The 15,193-nt window shown below is 33.3% G+C and overlaps 3 protein-coding genes across 3 annotated transcripts; 1 reads left to right on the forward strand and 2 right to left on the reverse strand.

Annotated features, from left to right (window-relative positions):
- Positions 1–1,846: 1,846 nt before the first annotated feature.
- LOC106120326 (atlastin) lies at positions 1,847–9,215 on the reverse strand. Its single transcript, XM_013315646.1, has 11 exons — positions 9,111–9,215; positions 7,480–7,691; positions 7,090–7,239; positions 6,272–6,427; positions 5,812–5,961; positions 5,437–5,575; positions 4,707–4,891; positions 4,223–4,444; positions 3,661–3,875; positions 3,244–3,310; positions 1,847–2,223 (listed from the first exon to the last, which is right to left on the reverse strand). Exons 1-11 carry the CDS (start codon positions 9,115–9,117, stop codon positions 2,152–2,154), a joined length of 1,575 nt encoding a protein of 524 aa, XP_013171100.1. The 5' UTR covers positions 9,118–9,215; the 3' UTR covers positions 1,847–2,151.
- Positions 9,216–10,330: 1,115 nt separating this feature from the next.
- LOC106119984 (FK506-binding protein 59) lies at positions 10,331–12,071 on the reverse strand. Its single transcript, XM_013315132.1, has 2 exons — positions 11,335–12,071; positions 10,331–11,169 (listed from the first exon to the last, which is right to left on the reverse strand). Exons 1-2 carry the CDS (start codon positions 11,899–11,901, stop codon positions 10,873–10,875), a joined length of 864 nt encoding a protein of 287 aa, XP_013170586.1. The 5' UTR covers positions 11,902–12,071; the 3' UTR covers positions 10,331–10,872.
- Positions 12,072–12,329: 258 nt separating this feature from the next.
- On the forward strand, positions 12,330–15,131 carry LOC106120211 (uncharacterized). Its single transcript, XM_013315479.1, has 7 exons — positions 12,330–12,509; positions 12,583–12,681; positions 12,763–12,931; positions 13,113–13,845; positions 13,982–14,516; positions 14,588–14,696; positions 14,780–15,131. Exons 2-7 carry the CDS (start codon positions 12,588–12,590, stop codon positions 15,003–15,005), a joined length of 1,866 nt encoding a protein of 621 aa, XP_013170933.1. The 5' UTR covers positions 12,330–12,509; positions 12,583–12,587; the 3' UTR covers positions 15,006–15,131.
- Positions 15,132–15,193: the final 62 nt, after the last annotated feature.

The following is a 15,193-nucleotide window of genomic DNA, read 5'->3' on the forward strand; positions in this document are numbered from 1 at the left end:
CGATGGTCCGTTTTGGATACACTTGTTGTGTTGCACGTTTTTTAGTACTTAACAATTATACGGAATGAATACTCGATAATTGTGTTTTCAGATGTTCTTTGTAAATATAATATTTTTCTAATATCAAAACCATATCCGAAACTTTTGTAGAAATCTTTGAAAAATTAATGTGCCAATTTATTTGTATGTGATGATAATATTTTATGTGTTTTCTTTTTGTTTTTTTTTTAATCGTCATCATGGGATTGAAAATTGTATTTGTTGTGGATTATTTTTTTTTTCACTGTTTATTGCTGTCACAATGTTTTCTTTTAAAAAATTTAAACACAAGTTAAAATAATTAAAATCAGATATTTTTATCATTAATTATGTCTAGGTTTTTTCTTTTAAGTTAAATAAAAAATTTCCTTATTTTTAACCAATTCCTAAAACATTTAATGTAAATAGTTAATAAAAATGTTCATACTGTAACAAGCAATAAAAATATCATGTTTAGTATTGCCTTGGCACGTCAGAACCAAGCATTCTCTAGTATCCGACGTGCCAACTCAAGATAAATTGCGTAAATCTTATTGTAATATAAAGCCGTCACAATAAATAGTGGTTGTGATGTTTCTTTTTTTATTTTTATTAAATAGATTTAAACAATCATAGATAAATTCTTACTTGTAACGAGCTCACTCGCTTTTTTTTCATTTATTTTATTTTCATTGTAATTTTTTTGACGTTAATTGATCTTTGACAAATAAAAAGGCGCGAAAACCGAAATCATGTTATTTGTATTTTATTAATAAATCCTCTTGCACTTTCATCATTTATTATTGTTTCATGTTGAACTTATTATTAAATTAATTATTTTTATCCGTTTTCTATAAAATAGTGTGTACTAATGAAGATTTCGTAAGAATTTTACACTTGTGAATAGGTATGTAAAATTTTATCACTTACATTAAATGGCTGTTCTTTTTATAGTTTGTTTCTATGAAATATTTTAATATTAGAGTTGATAATTTTTGTCTGTTATAATGTAACCGTTATATTTCAAAGGGCAATAATGTTATTTGTGTAGAATTACGTCATAGACAAGACATGATATAAATGCATGAATTACGTAAGTCCAAAAGTGTTTTCCAATTTACCAAATATTTAAAAAAATGTAATAAAGTTCACACATTTTTGTGACAAATATGAAGCAATATACTAAAATCATATTAATTTTCGTTACTAATATATGGCTTAACTTGTTTTCGCCTTACTTTGCCTTTAGTGCCATATGTAAGTGGACTAAGATCGGAAACAATTGTAAACAACAAAACATACAAAAACTATAAACTAAATCCTTGAAAATCTTTGCCTTTTTTATTCTTCAGATAACCTTGAAAATAAATTAATTTTCGCTCCAGATGTCGAAGTTCGTTTATCCTTACCTATTCATTTTAATATTTTTAATTGTTCTGTTTATTACGCCCGTGATGACAATAATTGTATTAAAAGGAAATTGTAATATTGGAACAGTTGTAATAAGCGACGCCGCCATGTTGTCGCGAATTGACAAGATGGCGGCGTCTGTGCGGGACGTTTTGTCGCGTCTGTGAATTGGTTTCGGTTTAGTTGTTAATGGATTGATAATGTAATATATAATAAAATTCTTATTTTATTCTTCGTTCTTTTATTATCCAAGTCCTTAATCCCACACGTTAGAAATTTAATAGGTTAATAATAATAATAACAATAATAGTATAATAATAACGCGACTTTTTCATCAAGGAGCCCAAGGTATTCAAATGTAAATGAAACAAAATAAGTACATAAATATATTTTGAATAGTTATAATTTTACACTGTACATCATTTTTGGCACTCCCTTCCTGATAAGGGGTCGTCCATTAATCACAAATACTTTTTAGTAATTTTTGAACCCCCGGCTCTGTGATGTTATGTGGTGAGCTTTTAAACTTTCCCTCCCTCTCTAAAACACGTATTTTTTTTACTAAAAAGTAATATTGAAATTCTCTAAACATTATTGAATATTTTACGTCATCAGTTAGGACACGTTATTATATTTTTTAGCCTTCACTTCCTTTTTGTGATGTTTCATGATATCGGAACCCCTAACCACCTTCCGAGCTTCACGTGAATCCATTTTTCATCCCTAATCTCTTTTGTGGTTATCTGTGGTAACTCCGGCTGGTAGTCTTCCCGACGGTGATAAATTTTGTAACATCTGAAAAATAATACGACCATAGCTTTTAATACATTACTTTAAATTAACAGTGATTTTAAAAGTCCTATATGCTTATTTTTATTAATTTACAGTAGAACCCGCTTAAGACGATTTTTCAGGGACCACTACCTAAAACGCGTCTTAGCGAGAAAGTGTATGCGGGATAGGGAAAATAAAATTGCTATATATTTTCTTTTTAATTTTAGTATATGTAGATATTAAATTATACATTTTTAAGTACATTAAATACGTATTATAATTACGTTTGACAAAAAGATTTTGTACCATTAGCAATTAAAAGATTTTCAACATAATTCAAAGTTTGCATTGCGTCTTCGCTTTCATCTAAAGAAGCTACGTAGCGTCTCAAATCATAAACAGCTGATAATGCCTCGCCGTTTGACAAAACTGGTGTTAACTCATCTTCATCATCATCATCACTTGAGGTATCATTTTGTGAATTATTCACATTCTCAATAAGATCTTCTATTGATTGTATCTCGTACGATGTCATTTTGTCATCAATGGATGAATATTCAGGAAAAATCTGCAGTATCACGGGCAATATACACTGCCACAACAGATAATGGCTTATTAACCGGGATGTAGTATTAAGATTCCCACAGAGAAACGTCAGATGTCGTTTTGTGGGACGAAACGATTATATATATTTTTTTTGTAATAATAAAAAAGCGATAAGAAATGTATGAAAATACTAGTTGTCGCCCGTGTTCCCAACCGCGCGTAATTAAAAAGAAATTTGATTAGGAGCATATGTGTTTTTCCAGACCATTTCCTACATCTATCACAAATTTCAGCGAGATCCATTCAGTCGTTCTGGAGATAACTTCAAACAAACATACATCCATACATCCAAACATTCGCATTTGTAATATTAGTAAGATATCAGAAGTTATAGGAAGTGGCGTATTATGCGAGAAATCGTATTAAACGGGTTCTATTATGCATAGTAGACTTACAGCTAGAAAGTAACAATATTTGATACAAGATTATACTAACATAAGTCCTCAAAGTCATTGCAAACTCGTCCAATATTTCGCTAGCTTCCCGCATATGACCTGTGAATCTGGAAAAATTATTAATTTAGATAAAGATAGGAACATATGATGTCCCTGCACTATTTACTTCAGTTATATTGTGAAAATCGTAAGACAAAACGAGATATTTTCGTCCTGTGACAGGACCCCGGATCCAGTGCTGTAACCTAACGCCTAACCGTTCTGAAACTAGTCTGTACCAACATTGGACTAACTTTACTTAACCGTTTTAAACCTTCTTCAAAATGAACGAGGTTCTCCATTCATCTATTTCTTTTTTATATTTGAAAGTTATTGCGTGTCATTTGGCCCTATATTTTGTAACATTAAAAACTACCCAGTAGTTTTTGAGTTATTCTTAATAATTTTCAAGTAATACCTGCTATACATCCAAACGACGAGTGCGCCTAGCGACAGTAATGCGACCGTCTTGCCGAGCACCTCCAGTATAGAGAAGGCGAGCGTGTCCCCGAGCATGCTCAGCACGCACCCCACTACGAGCAGCGCGGCGAGCACCGCGCTCGTGCCGAACATGTTCAATAAGCTCTTGCTCTCGTTCTGCGCACGCAGACGTTCGAATTGTTCTTCTAATTCCTGGAAGTGAGATTTTTTTAGTTTTAATAAATATGAATAATTCTATATATATATATAAACAATCTGTCGTCCGCGACTCCGTCTGCACGGATTTAAAAAATAGATGTTAGCCGATTCTCAGACCTACTGAATATTCATATTAAATTTCATAAAAATAGGTCAAGCCGTTTCGCTCAATTGTTATAAAACTTTGTAATTTTTTTTGAGATCGCCTAAGAAACTTTACCATGAAGAAATCTAAAAAATAATAAGTTTTAATTATTATTATTAGCTTAAACTGTAACATTCAATTCCATTTATTTAAACCTTTGTCATTATTTGACAGTAATCTTATATTAAGTAATGACCTGAAGCAACTGTTCCCGGTACGTCTCCGACTTGGCGTCTCCGCCCATCTTCTTCTTGTGTTGGAAGCAGTGCAGGGCCTTGTCCCGCGCGCGGCGATGCTCCTCCGCCAGCCTGTCGGGGGGGAGGTAGGGTCGCGCCCCCCCCGCCACCTCCTCCATCAGGCACTCGTACACCTCCCGCGCCTCCGACACTGCAGATAGGTTGTTGGCTTGCGCGGTCGCCTAAGAACCATTTCAAAAAAAATATGTTTTTTTTATTTAAACACTTCGTAAATCGATATTTTTTTTAAATTAATTCTTTTTTACTAAATTATTTTATTAATCGGATTTTAATATATGTTCTATGTGTCAAACTAAATTTATAGACGCCCATAACTAAAAAATAAGTTTTATTTGTTATTTTGAGTAGGTGGCCATCTTGAATTTATTTATAATACACTGTATTATACTAAAAAGCCATATTATTTGGATATCTTTAAGTTACCTCCAGAATAGTTTGCGGCACAGGTAATTCTGTTCCATTGAAGACCTCCATGTAAGCCTGGATGTAGTACAGCAGCTCCTTGGCCTTGAGCGTCTGCCCCGACAACACTTTGGGCTGCAAGTTCTGTGGCGCCAGGAGATACGGCACTAATTCTTTTAAACATTTCTTGAACTCTTCGTCTATATCTGTTTATGCAATAAAAAATACTTGCAACCAAATAACAAGGTTCTTTCAAACTAAAAATTAATTTTCTTAAATCAAACTAAAGAACAACGCCATCTATCTTTAGAATATAAAAGTTTAGTTAATCTTTTTATTATTCATATTAATTGCTACAATCCGAGTTGGTTTCAGTTTACAAGCAGTGATTCCTTACAGATTTTTCATACAAAAACTACATAAAAAAACTCCCTTAGTGACCTTTAATTCCGAGTGCGGCCGTAAAAGTAAAGATTTTTTTATTACTTCAGTTAATATATTATACTAGCTGTCGCCCGCGACTCCGTCCGCGCAGGATTAAAAATAGATGTTGGCCGATTCTCAGACCTATTCAATATGCTCACAAAATTTCATGAGAATCGGTCAAGCCGTTTCGGAAGAGTATGGGAAAGAAAATTGTGACACGAGAATTTTATATATAAGATTACTTTGAACTGATTTAATAGAGTTGAACTATTTGTTATTTATTTTTTACAGTATTACTAACTGGTAATATCCATATCATTTTTACCTGTTAATTTTCCATTAAACTCCTTGCTGGTGGCAACCTTCATGCCGGGATGCGGCAGCAGGAAGCAGGAGAGCTGGCTGAAGAACGACCTGATCTCTCTCCGTAGCGTCTTCAACTCCTCGTGTTGATTCTCATGAACCTACATTGAACCATTTATCACTATACTAGCTGTCGCTCGCGACTCCGTCTGTACAGATTAAAAAAGTAGACTATGTGCTCCAGACATGTTCTACATGTAAACCAAATGTTTTCCAGATCCGTTAATTCGTTCTGGATATACCTTTTAACAAAGAAACATCCATCCATACATGTACACGTTCGCATTTAGAATATTAGTAAGGTAACACTCTCTTTTGGATTGTAGTTAATACTTACTTCGAGTCTCTTCTCCAACAGCTTCATTCCTCCTTCCAGTCCGTACGGGTACTCGTAGGGAACGCTCCAGTCGCGCACAAGGAACTGCAGATGCTGAAATGGCTTGCCTTCCGTCTTCTCCAGCGCCACGCGTCCGTAGTCTGTGAACAGCTTTAATGTAAGGCATTAAAATAACGTTGTAAAAATTTCCTTGAAACTTGGCAACACTATAACAATGATATTTTAATATGAAATTGTTCAAAACCATTGTAAAATTTGAAATCGATTATAAATTAGGAATTAAGACATGTAAATAATGTAATTATTCATAATTATTACTTAATTTTAATGCAATCATAGGTCTTCCTCATGCGTTGTTCCATTTCTCGCAACTTCTTGTTAACGTGAGATTATAAATCCATCTTAATATTATTCGACACAAAAATATACAAGAATCGTTAACTAAGTATTGAATGTTTACCTGTAAATGCTGTAATTCATCTTCCTCTATGTTTTGTGACAAATTGTATATGAGTACGGAGGATATCATGGTGGAGAGCGCGAACACAGTTGCATTGTCACGCACTGTCGATTCGCTGTCGAAAGTGCCTTGCGTGTCCATCAAGAATATCGCCACCTGACAACGTTCAGTCGTTTATCTTTATTCTTATTTAAGGGAAACATTGTTTTTTCTAAAGCTGACATAAATGTAAATCCCGGCCTGATGCAATAAATTCATAAATGAAGGCATCTAACGTTGTTATAATTTTATTTAACAAAACTTGTTTTCGTTATATTTTACATAATAATAATTTAACACATATTAAATAGCCTTCTATGCATCTATACTTTTAATTTGGCGAGATAAATATTTAAATTATTAGTTTTCCCGCCAATCCTGTTTTACTTTATTTGTCCGCCTTGCATTATGGTTTGTTCAAGGTGAAGACAAAGACGACAATACGACTAAGTTTTGTGGACAAAATTAAGAACTAAGCTAGTAGACAAAACTAATTATTAAACACTGTTCTCTATAAATAGATAGGATATGACAGCTTTTGCTTCGTTCCTACCTAAAAGCGTTTATTGAAGTTCCTGACAACGATTTCTATTGCTATTATTAGTTCAAATCCTCACCACCGCTACCAACCGCAACCGTCAGCGCCAAAATGAGGAAAATCAAATAGACACAAAATATCAGGTTTATAGACTGTTCATGTATAGAGGTCAATATTAACAAAAAGAAATTAAATAACGATTCGTTTAAATCCGATTTAAATGAAAAAAAATGCACTATACTTTTTCTCCGTTCTCGAGGGTGGCTTTGAAGGGCTGTGACCACAGCAGGAGGCCGGTGGTGTTTCTTTCGGAGCCGCCGCGCCAACTGAAGCCTTGCAGCGGCTCGTCTTCTGGACCCAACCAGTTGTCATCTTTTGAGTTCAACACGTACTGAAAATTAACGAACAATATAAGCAAAATTAAAGGAACCAACAAACTTTTATTGCTGTTTTAAACGTTATTTTTCCAGGATTCATTTGGAAATCGTAACATATTATCAACGAACATAAATTATTTATGTAGATGACATTATTTTTAGCTCAATTACAATTATATTGACTGACTTAATTTTTATTAATCTCCCAAAAAGAGAAGGTTATCAATTTTGAATGCATGTCACTGAATACTGACCGTGTGATGTAAATAACGCAGGAAGAAGTCTAGAAGGAAGGACTTTCCTTTACGGAAAGCGCCAGCGACCGCCACGAGGACCACGGAGCGATTCCTGATGTCAGGACTGTCCAGTAGCTCGGCGAGGCTCCTCTCATCGAGCTCAAACGTATGATCTGGCCTAGGGCTGATTATCTGCAGCCCTTTGCCTTCTAGTAGCTTTTCAGAAGGTTCTGGAATTTAACAAAAGTATTTCCAACAATGGTAGTCCGCTTTAGCTTCTGCAAATAGCCTTTCGACCGACCACTAAATGTCATGTCATGCCACCATATTCCATTAAAAAAAACAAACACTTATTTGTCTGTGGAATCAAAATTATGCTTCTTAGCGGGAATCTTTAATGAAATTAAATAAAATATAATATAAAATAGATACTGGTTTTGTCTATGAACTATTACCGGGGAATTCCTTTTTTTTAAATAACCAGTTTTTATTTTTACATTTTGGTCGCGGCTTTTCCTCAATATATAATATTTTATAGCTTCTCTAACGTGATAGATATTTACGAAATCATAAAACTGTGCTAGATTTTTTCTTTACATCGGAAACATACGTCATTGTTCCCTTACTGTTATTTATTAGATATATGTATTTCTAATCTGTAGCCATCTTTTCAACTATAAAAGATAGTGTTTAATTTTGGTTGGTATGTTAAATCTGTTGGTGATACTTTGTCCTTTCTTAATCCTAGTTTATGTTTTATGTAGCTGTCGCCCGACCGCACCGTCCCCGTGGAATAAAAAAAACCCTTAATTAGCCTATGCGTTCTTCTAAGCTATGTTTTACATCTATGACAAATTTCAGCGAGATCGTTCTGGAGATACCTTCAAACAAACATCCATCCATTCATATAAACATTTTCATTTATAATATTAGTAAGAAGTAAGACATTAAAATCATAGTAAGATATGTAGATAGTTATTTAGTTATCGAAATCACACCGCTATTGTTTTAAATTCGAACTTGCGACCGTCAGAACCAAATATCAAAGTTTAATCACTAAACCAGTGCTGCTATAATAACGTCTTTAACACCCAAAACTGCATTTATTTATTTAAAAATTGTGAGTTATAAACCTGACTCATATTCATGTAATTAAGTTTAAAAATTCAATGTCATAACCACGAGTAAGTATAAATTCAACAATGTTCAAGTCTGTGAGCACTTTGTTGCAAACTAAAAAATAAAACAATGAAATTAACTTTAGTATATATACTTCAAAAAATGATCCACAAGAATTATATTATATACAGGATTAATCCAATATATTTACATTTGTTATTCGTTCAAATCTGACAAGGGCTTGAAGCCCCGACCTTGAGTTACAAAGTCAGACGCATAAACAATGACATAAACCTTACGGTTTCATTTTTGTTTCATATTAAAGTTTAAAAAAAAACTAACTTCCATTTTACGCATATATTAAATGAGATCATGGGAAATAATTTATATGTCAATATTTTTGCTTACGAACAACAGCGTTTGGAAGACAATTTGAGCAATAACAATGACATTAACTTGTAATTTTTATCGGAAAAAGCTTCAAAAATGTGATGAACAAATGTATTGATAAACATTTTATGATTACTCACTAGACATTTATAACACTTCACAATATAAACGAGAATGTAAATAACGAGCTCAAGGTAGACACGTTAACGCGGGCGCGACGGCGTCTAGACTGTTTATATTGTAGAAGCACTAGGTACGCACCAACTAAAAACTTATCGATACGCGCCTACGTATCCTAAAATTAAAAAGGGCATACGCTTTATCGCTTCTACACTAGATGTCGCTACGGTTAGAATTAAATGAGACGGTTTATTTAGGTATAATTGAATTGCTACTAATGTTTCGATCCCTTCAAAAATCAAATTTGAAATGTTAATCTTATATATAAAAACTGATAACTTTATCGTATTGTTAAACGTATTAACAGTTTTTTGTTTTTAATTTAATAGAATCGGAGCTGCTACCGATTTAATATAACATAGTAGTAAAAAAATAATTATTTTTTTACTAAAATATTATTACATTTTACTTAGACTCAGTTATTCTTTTCAACATATTAAAATTGAATCGATAGTTTAAATGGACATCACTACAGCACGGGACAGGGCATTCGGCAAGGCGTGAGGTCAACTGATGATGTCAGCATCGGATCGGCTGGAGTACTACGCGACTCCGGTGATATCACACGAGAGATTTACATTATGAGTCTCCACTGTTTCAATACCTTTATTACGACAGTGTAAACTATTGTCGTCCCTATCAATCTCATTGGAATAAAAAGAGAAAACAAACATGTTCGTATACAAGAGTCTTGTACGAATTTCAAAATATAATGCATATTTAAGCTATAAATAGATCGACAAAGTATTTATTAGAGTAGTCCGTCAACTTGGTAGTTTTTCTGTTCTTAGTTTTATGAACTACGTAATCAAATCGTTTGAGTTTTAGGTATAAGTACTGAATTTGGCGCTTGGGTACGAAATAGGTATAAAACATTTTGATATTAAACATAGCAGATGGCGGGAAATTTCTAAACAGCCGGAAGTTGTTGAGCCGTGAATAATACATTAGATAAATAATTAGCACGCATTGTTATGCATCTAGTTCTTATTGTTCTATATAGTGACAAAGTTCACAATCCGTAAAAAAATTGTTCTGAGCAATAGTTGTCAGCTGATCGCGTATTTGTAATACCAAAATCTCTGTATAAAAAATTAGTCATCATCTGTCATTATTAAAAAAAAAACACAGATATAACAATATGTTTTTAATGAGGATTTTGAGGTCAGAACCATAGTATACTTATTATACTCTTTGGTCAGAACTCCAAAGTAAATGATCCAGAGAGATGCCTTCTTTTTTGTCGTCATAATGACAGAAGCATTTTAGTACAGGCCATCTGGCGGCTGATGATGGAAATATTTTTATTTATGAGCAATAAAATTGATTTTTTTCCTTGACAACACTTGGCGTAACAGCTTATGACGTCACGCTCTGTCTACGTCATCGCACTCAACAGCCCCAGGAATAAACTGCTTCACTTAATACTATTTTCAAAATTAATAAAAATTAAATGGTATAAATAAACTTCAAACAGTTAAATAGATTATATAAATATATTTATTTAAGACACTTTTTTTTTACAATATTTGAAAGCAAACTTTAAACAAAAATAAAAAAAACAAAGTGTTCAAAACCTATGAATTAGCGCCATCTAGTTTTTATAAATTACTTTGACATAAAGTACAATCATTTAATATCTTAAAATTAAAAAAAAAATCTTAAATTGTCAAATGACTGTAATACTTATCTAGACTAAGCACAATTTTGTTGTGATAAAATTCAAATAAACATCTTTTTAATAACATTAGCATATTCTGCATTTATTTTCTCCACTATTCCTTTCAGTTCACCGGCTTTAGTTCGTGCTGCTTTGTCATTGGGATTTAATATTATCACTCTCTGTATATCTTTCCATGCATCTTCGTACATCTTAAGACAATGGTACGCAGTACAACGTCTGTATAATGCTTTCACATTATCATTATCCAGAGATATTGCACGATTACAGAGTTCTAATGCTGCTTCGTATTCACAAAACTGTAGTTGACAGTGTGCCAAGTTATTGTATAGTTTCACCTGAAAAAAAGCATTATAAACATATATCTTCTAAATTAACTTCAAAGTATTTAGTAAATAATATTAAGAAATAAAAATAAGAAAAATATTTGAATATGTTCTTAATAATTAACCTGAAATATATATAAATACACTTGGATTGTATTAGGAGCAGAATGAGCATACCTTTAAGTCCTTTATTTCGTGCAATGATTCATCATTAATTTCTTCCGGATTCACAGGTTCTATGGCTACTAAAAACTTAAATGCTTTGCTAAACCTTCTAAATGCATCTACAACTCTTTTCTCTTGTATCAAAGCAACTCCCCGCTCTTTATGATGTGCTGCAGCTTCAAGTAATCTTGCCCAACTCCAATCACTCACTAATTGTTCCTCAGTAACTTCTTTCAACTCAATCTCGCATGATATCTCTTTAACTATCTCACACTTCTGATTTTTATAAACAATTCTTGCAAAACATGTCTCACCACAACACATCTGTTGGAGAATCAACTCGAAATCTTTATCGATAAAAGAATCTGCCTCCCCAATAATAACTACGCCATCAAAGTTTTTACTTAGTATACGACTTTCTACATCTATGTTAACATCTTCATTAGTGTGTCTTACATTTGAAAGTTCAATTTTACATCGAGACTCCTCGTATGGCACGATAGAATAATCACCCGGTGTAATAATTTTCTTCGTTATTTCTCTATCAGGCCTGGTACTTACTATTGATTCTTGAAGCATTTTGCTAGATATGCAAAATGTGTCTGTTTTTTTTAGGACAGTGTATTCATTGACAGTTTTAAATACTTATTAAATTAAGTGTGTTAGAACTTTAGTAACAAGTCGGCAAAACAAAGGTTACTTTTTAACTTCTTATTTTCTGTTTTGTTTGTTTCGACAGTGACATTGACACATAATTGCAGACAACGAAAAGTTGCCAAATTGCAGTAAAATACATGATTAGCTTTAAAAAAATTAAGTGTAGGAACTTGGTAGGATCTAAACAAATTGTAGGTAATCTTGTTTTTGTAAAAAATGTGACGCTTTCCTTAAAAAATTACTAATTCTTGCAGTTGGTTTTTCTTTTAATTTTGGTGATAGGTATACCATCTATCTGTGGTAAAACAAGACAAGTGTCAATGTCAAATTCTGCGAATGTATTTTGAATTTTTGTTAATTTTATTTTGTTATTGTTATATTTTTATGTTTAACAAAAATGACGTTCTATTTGTAATTAAGTATTTTTGCGAAAGTTCAGCTCGACTTATTCTATAACTCCGATAATAGGTTAAAAAAAATCTATTTATCAATTCTTCAATTGTGGTTATATTTTGTTTTCAAATTAACAGGTACGAAATATTTCTCCACAGTTGTATACAATATTTTATTAAATATGTAATAACTGTGTGCCTTTTTTATCAGATAACATGGCTCAAATATTGAAGAATGTTTGGAGGAATGTATTGAGTGGAAGCTCATTTACTAAAACGCCATTTAAAGCAACAAGTTTCACAACAAGCTGTAAGATTTTCAATTAGCTTTAACACATATAAGGCCGTATAATTCTATTATGAGTCAAGAATAAAAGATGTTATATTTTAGTGTCTGAAGTTGGCTGGGTGAGAAATACGGATACAATAATGACAAGCATTAAGACTGCACCAACACCAGAGAACATCCTTGCCACAGTACAGCAACACCTCCCTATAATGACACACAAGCATCTTCTTCAAGCTCTGCGCAGTCTCTTTGAACTGCAGAAGTCTGGCAAGTTAGAACTTTATACATTATGTAAAATCCTACCATGTTTGTATATAATCTGGTTTTGTGTTGCTGCTATTATTTAGGCGATTTTAGGGTGTCTTATCTTTTTTTATAATTTCAAATGTTGCCATACTCTATCTCCATTGCTCTCTGTAACTTTTGTACACCCAATATTTTTTCTATTCCAGATTTGAACAAACTGATGAACTCATAAAAGATCCAACATTTAGTGTACTCTGTCAGAATGTTAAAAAACATGCAAGAGCCCTTGACGTTAATGAAGCTATCGAGGCTGTTAAAGTACTATCATTTCTGAGGGTTCCCGTTGACTCCCTGATTCTACAAACAATGCTGCAGTTAATACGGACAAATATAAACCTTATAAATATAAGACAGATTATGTTCTTAGACTTTCTTTTAGATCAATTTGACAGCAAGAATCATTTAGTAGACGTACTGAAGCTGGCATTGCCACTTACGTTTCAAATTCATTTACCATTAGAATTAGACAATGATGACCTGCCTCTTCTAAGGGATATGCTGATCTACAGTTGCAATCATGATTTACCAGACCGTTGTATCAACAACGTGGTTACGGGTCTTCTGTTACACGACCAGAGAATAGACGCCCAAACCGCCAAATCTATAGTCTGGTCTTTGTGCCAAGTTAACTGCACAGAGAAGGTCTTTCCGACTAGAGTCCAACTATTACATATTTGCTATGACATAATAGCACAACAGATAGACCAGTTACATTATAATGAGGTGCTTAGAACTGTCGCCAAGATAAAGGGTCGAGTACTGGAGAAGCATCCGGAGTACTACCAGGAACAGCTGTTAGACGCTATTGCTGATTACGTCATCAGGAATAATATTGAATTTGAGCCAGCCTTACTGATCGCAAGGGTGCTGTCGAGAGTTGTAAGTATATTTTTTATTTAAAATGATAAATAAGCCTGCAAGCAACTTGACATTTGATACCCACATCAAGTTATTATATACTTAAATTTAATGTGGATTTTTTATATTATAATCATGATAAAATAATTGTTTTTAGGCCCACACACACTTAGGTCTCATGGAGTATCTCTGTAACCTAGCATTAAATGAAGAAAACAACCTGTCCACCGTACGCACCAATATTCTCTTCAGTTTCATCAACTGCTTGTCCAATAACAACTACACTCCTGATCTGGACCAATGGGATGTGATTCGCCAAAATATATCAGAGAACCCAATCCTGAGTGCCACTAACGCAGCGTTGCCTTGGACTAAAGTTTGTCTTGAGCTTGCCTCACTCGGTCACTACGATGATAAACTCCTTGAAAAAGTCTTCTCCGAAAAATTCCTGATTGAATATCTCGCACGTGAAAAGAATACTCTAGATTTGCTTCAACTTCTTACCTTACATGAAGCAGTAAATGCTTTTTATAGTGATGAATATAAATTGCCTCAGGATATTATACAAAAGGCAAAAGACGCATACCCAATTCATGCAGCAACAGATAATGTTATGAATTATTTGGCTCGAGGTTTGGGTGGCAAAGAGTACTTGGCGAAGAATGTAGTTTTGCCAAATGGATTCATTGCTGGTGAGTTTTGACAATACACCTGGGCTTATACTTATTTTCATGTGTTATTAAAAACTATTCTTATTTTTTAGATATATTACTAGCTTTGAAAAATGGCACCCCCGTAGTGATACCTAAATATACACAAGAAAATGAAAAAGTACTAATAGAAAATCTTAATTTACCTATAGATGTGCTCCCGTAAGTTATATACCTGCAACTTCTAATAATTGCACTTTTTTCCTAAAGCGAATCTCACTTAAATCAAAATTTTTATTTTTCAGTACTTGCCTTCTTATGTTCAACCAGGGCTGTTATTCAATGAATAGTAATCGTCTGCGCGGTACTTTCCGGTTAGTGTTGGATACGCTGGAGAAACAAGGCTATGTTGCGGTGTCCATCAATGTATCAGAGTGGATGAAGACTCCAAGCCATGAACGCATCCCCTACCTTATGCGAGAAATTGACTACAAGTGTGGCGAAATGGGAATGAAGTTGTCGGCCACTTGAGAAGTGCGGAATTTACAACAGTGACCATATTGTTGTGATAGACAATGTAGACAAAATTCTAGTGAAAAACTTTTCAGTTAGCACTTGTTAAATTTTTATTAAAGTATTATGAAGGACTAGTTTTAATATGTATTTTTTTTTATTCTTTTCATTCATGATAAACATGATACACCAAAAGTTAATTAAGT

The sequence above is a fragment of the Papilio xuthus genome, unplaced genomic scaffold (assembly GCF_000836235.2).
Source record: "Papilio xuthus unplaced genomic scaffold, Pxut_1.1 DF826961.1, whole genome shotgun sequence".
Lineage (NCBI taxonomy): Eukaryota > Metazoa > Arthropoda > Insecta > Lepidoptera > Papilionidae > Papilio > Papilio xuthus.

What these genes read in the sequence shown, in the direction of transcription:
- LOC106120211 (XM_013315479.1), top strand. Translation starts at nt 12,588, where the DNA reads ATGGCTCAAATATTGAAGAATGTTTGGAGGAATGTATTGAGTGGAAGC. An exon ending in GCCAAATGGATTCATTGCTG is followed by an intron (nt 14,517 to 14,587) that starts GTGAGTTTTGAC and finishes CTTATTTTTTAG; the next exon opens with ATATATTACTAGCTTTGAAA. An exon ending in TTACCTATAGATGTGCTCCC is followed by an intron (nt 14,697 to 14,779) that starts GTAAGTTATATA and finishes TTTATTTTTCAG; the next exon opens with TACTTGCCTTCTTATGTTCA.
- LOC106119984 (XM_013315132.1), bottom strand. Translation starts at nt 11,901, where the DNA reads ATGCTTCAAGAATCAATAGTAAGTACCAGGCCTGATAGAGAAATAACG. An exon ending in ACGAAATAAAGGACTTAAAG is followed by an intron (nt 11,170 to 11,334) that starts GTATGCTCATTC and finishes GCTTTTTTTCAG; the next exon opens with GTGAAACTATACAATAACTT.
- LOC106120326 (XM_013315646.1), bottom strand. An exon ending in TGCGTTATTTACATCACACG is followed by an intron (nt 7,240 to 7,479) that starts GTCAGTATTCAG and finishes GTTAATTTTCAG; the next exon opens with TACGTGTTGAACTCAAAAGA. An exon ending in TGTTGGAGAAGAGACTCGAA is followed by an intron (nt 5,576 to 5,811) that starts GTAAGTATTAAC and finishes GGTTCAATGTAG; the next exon opens with GTTCATGAGAATCAACACGA.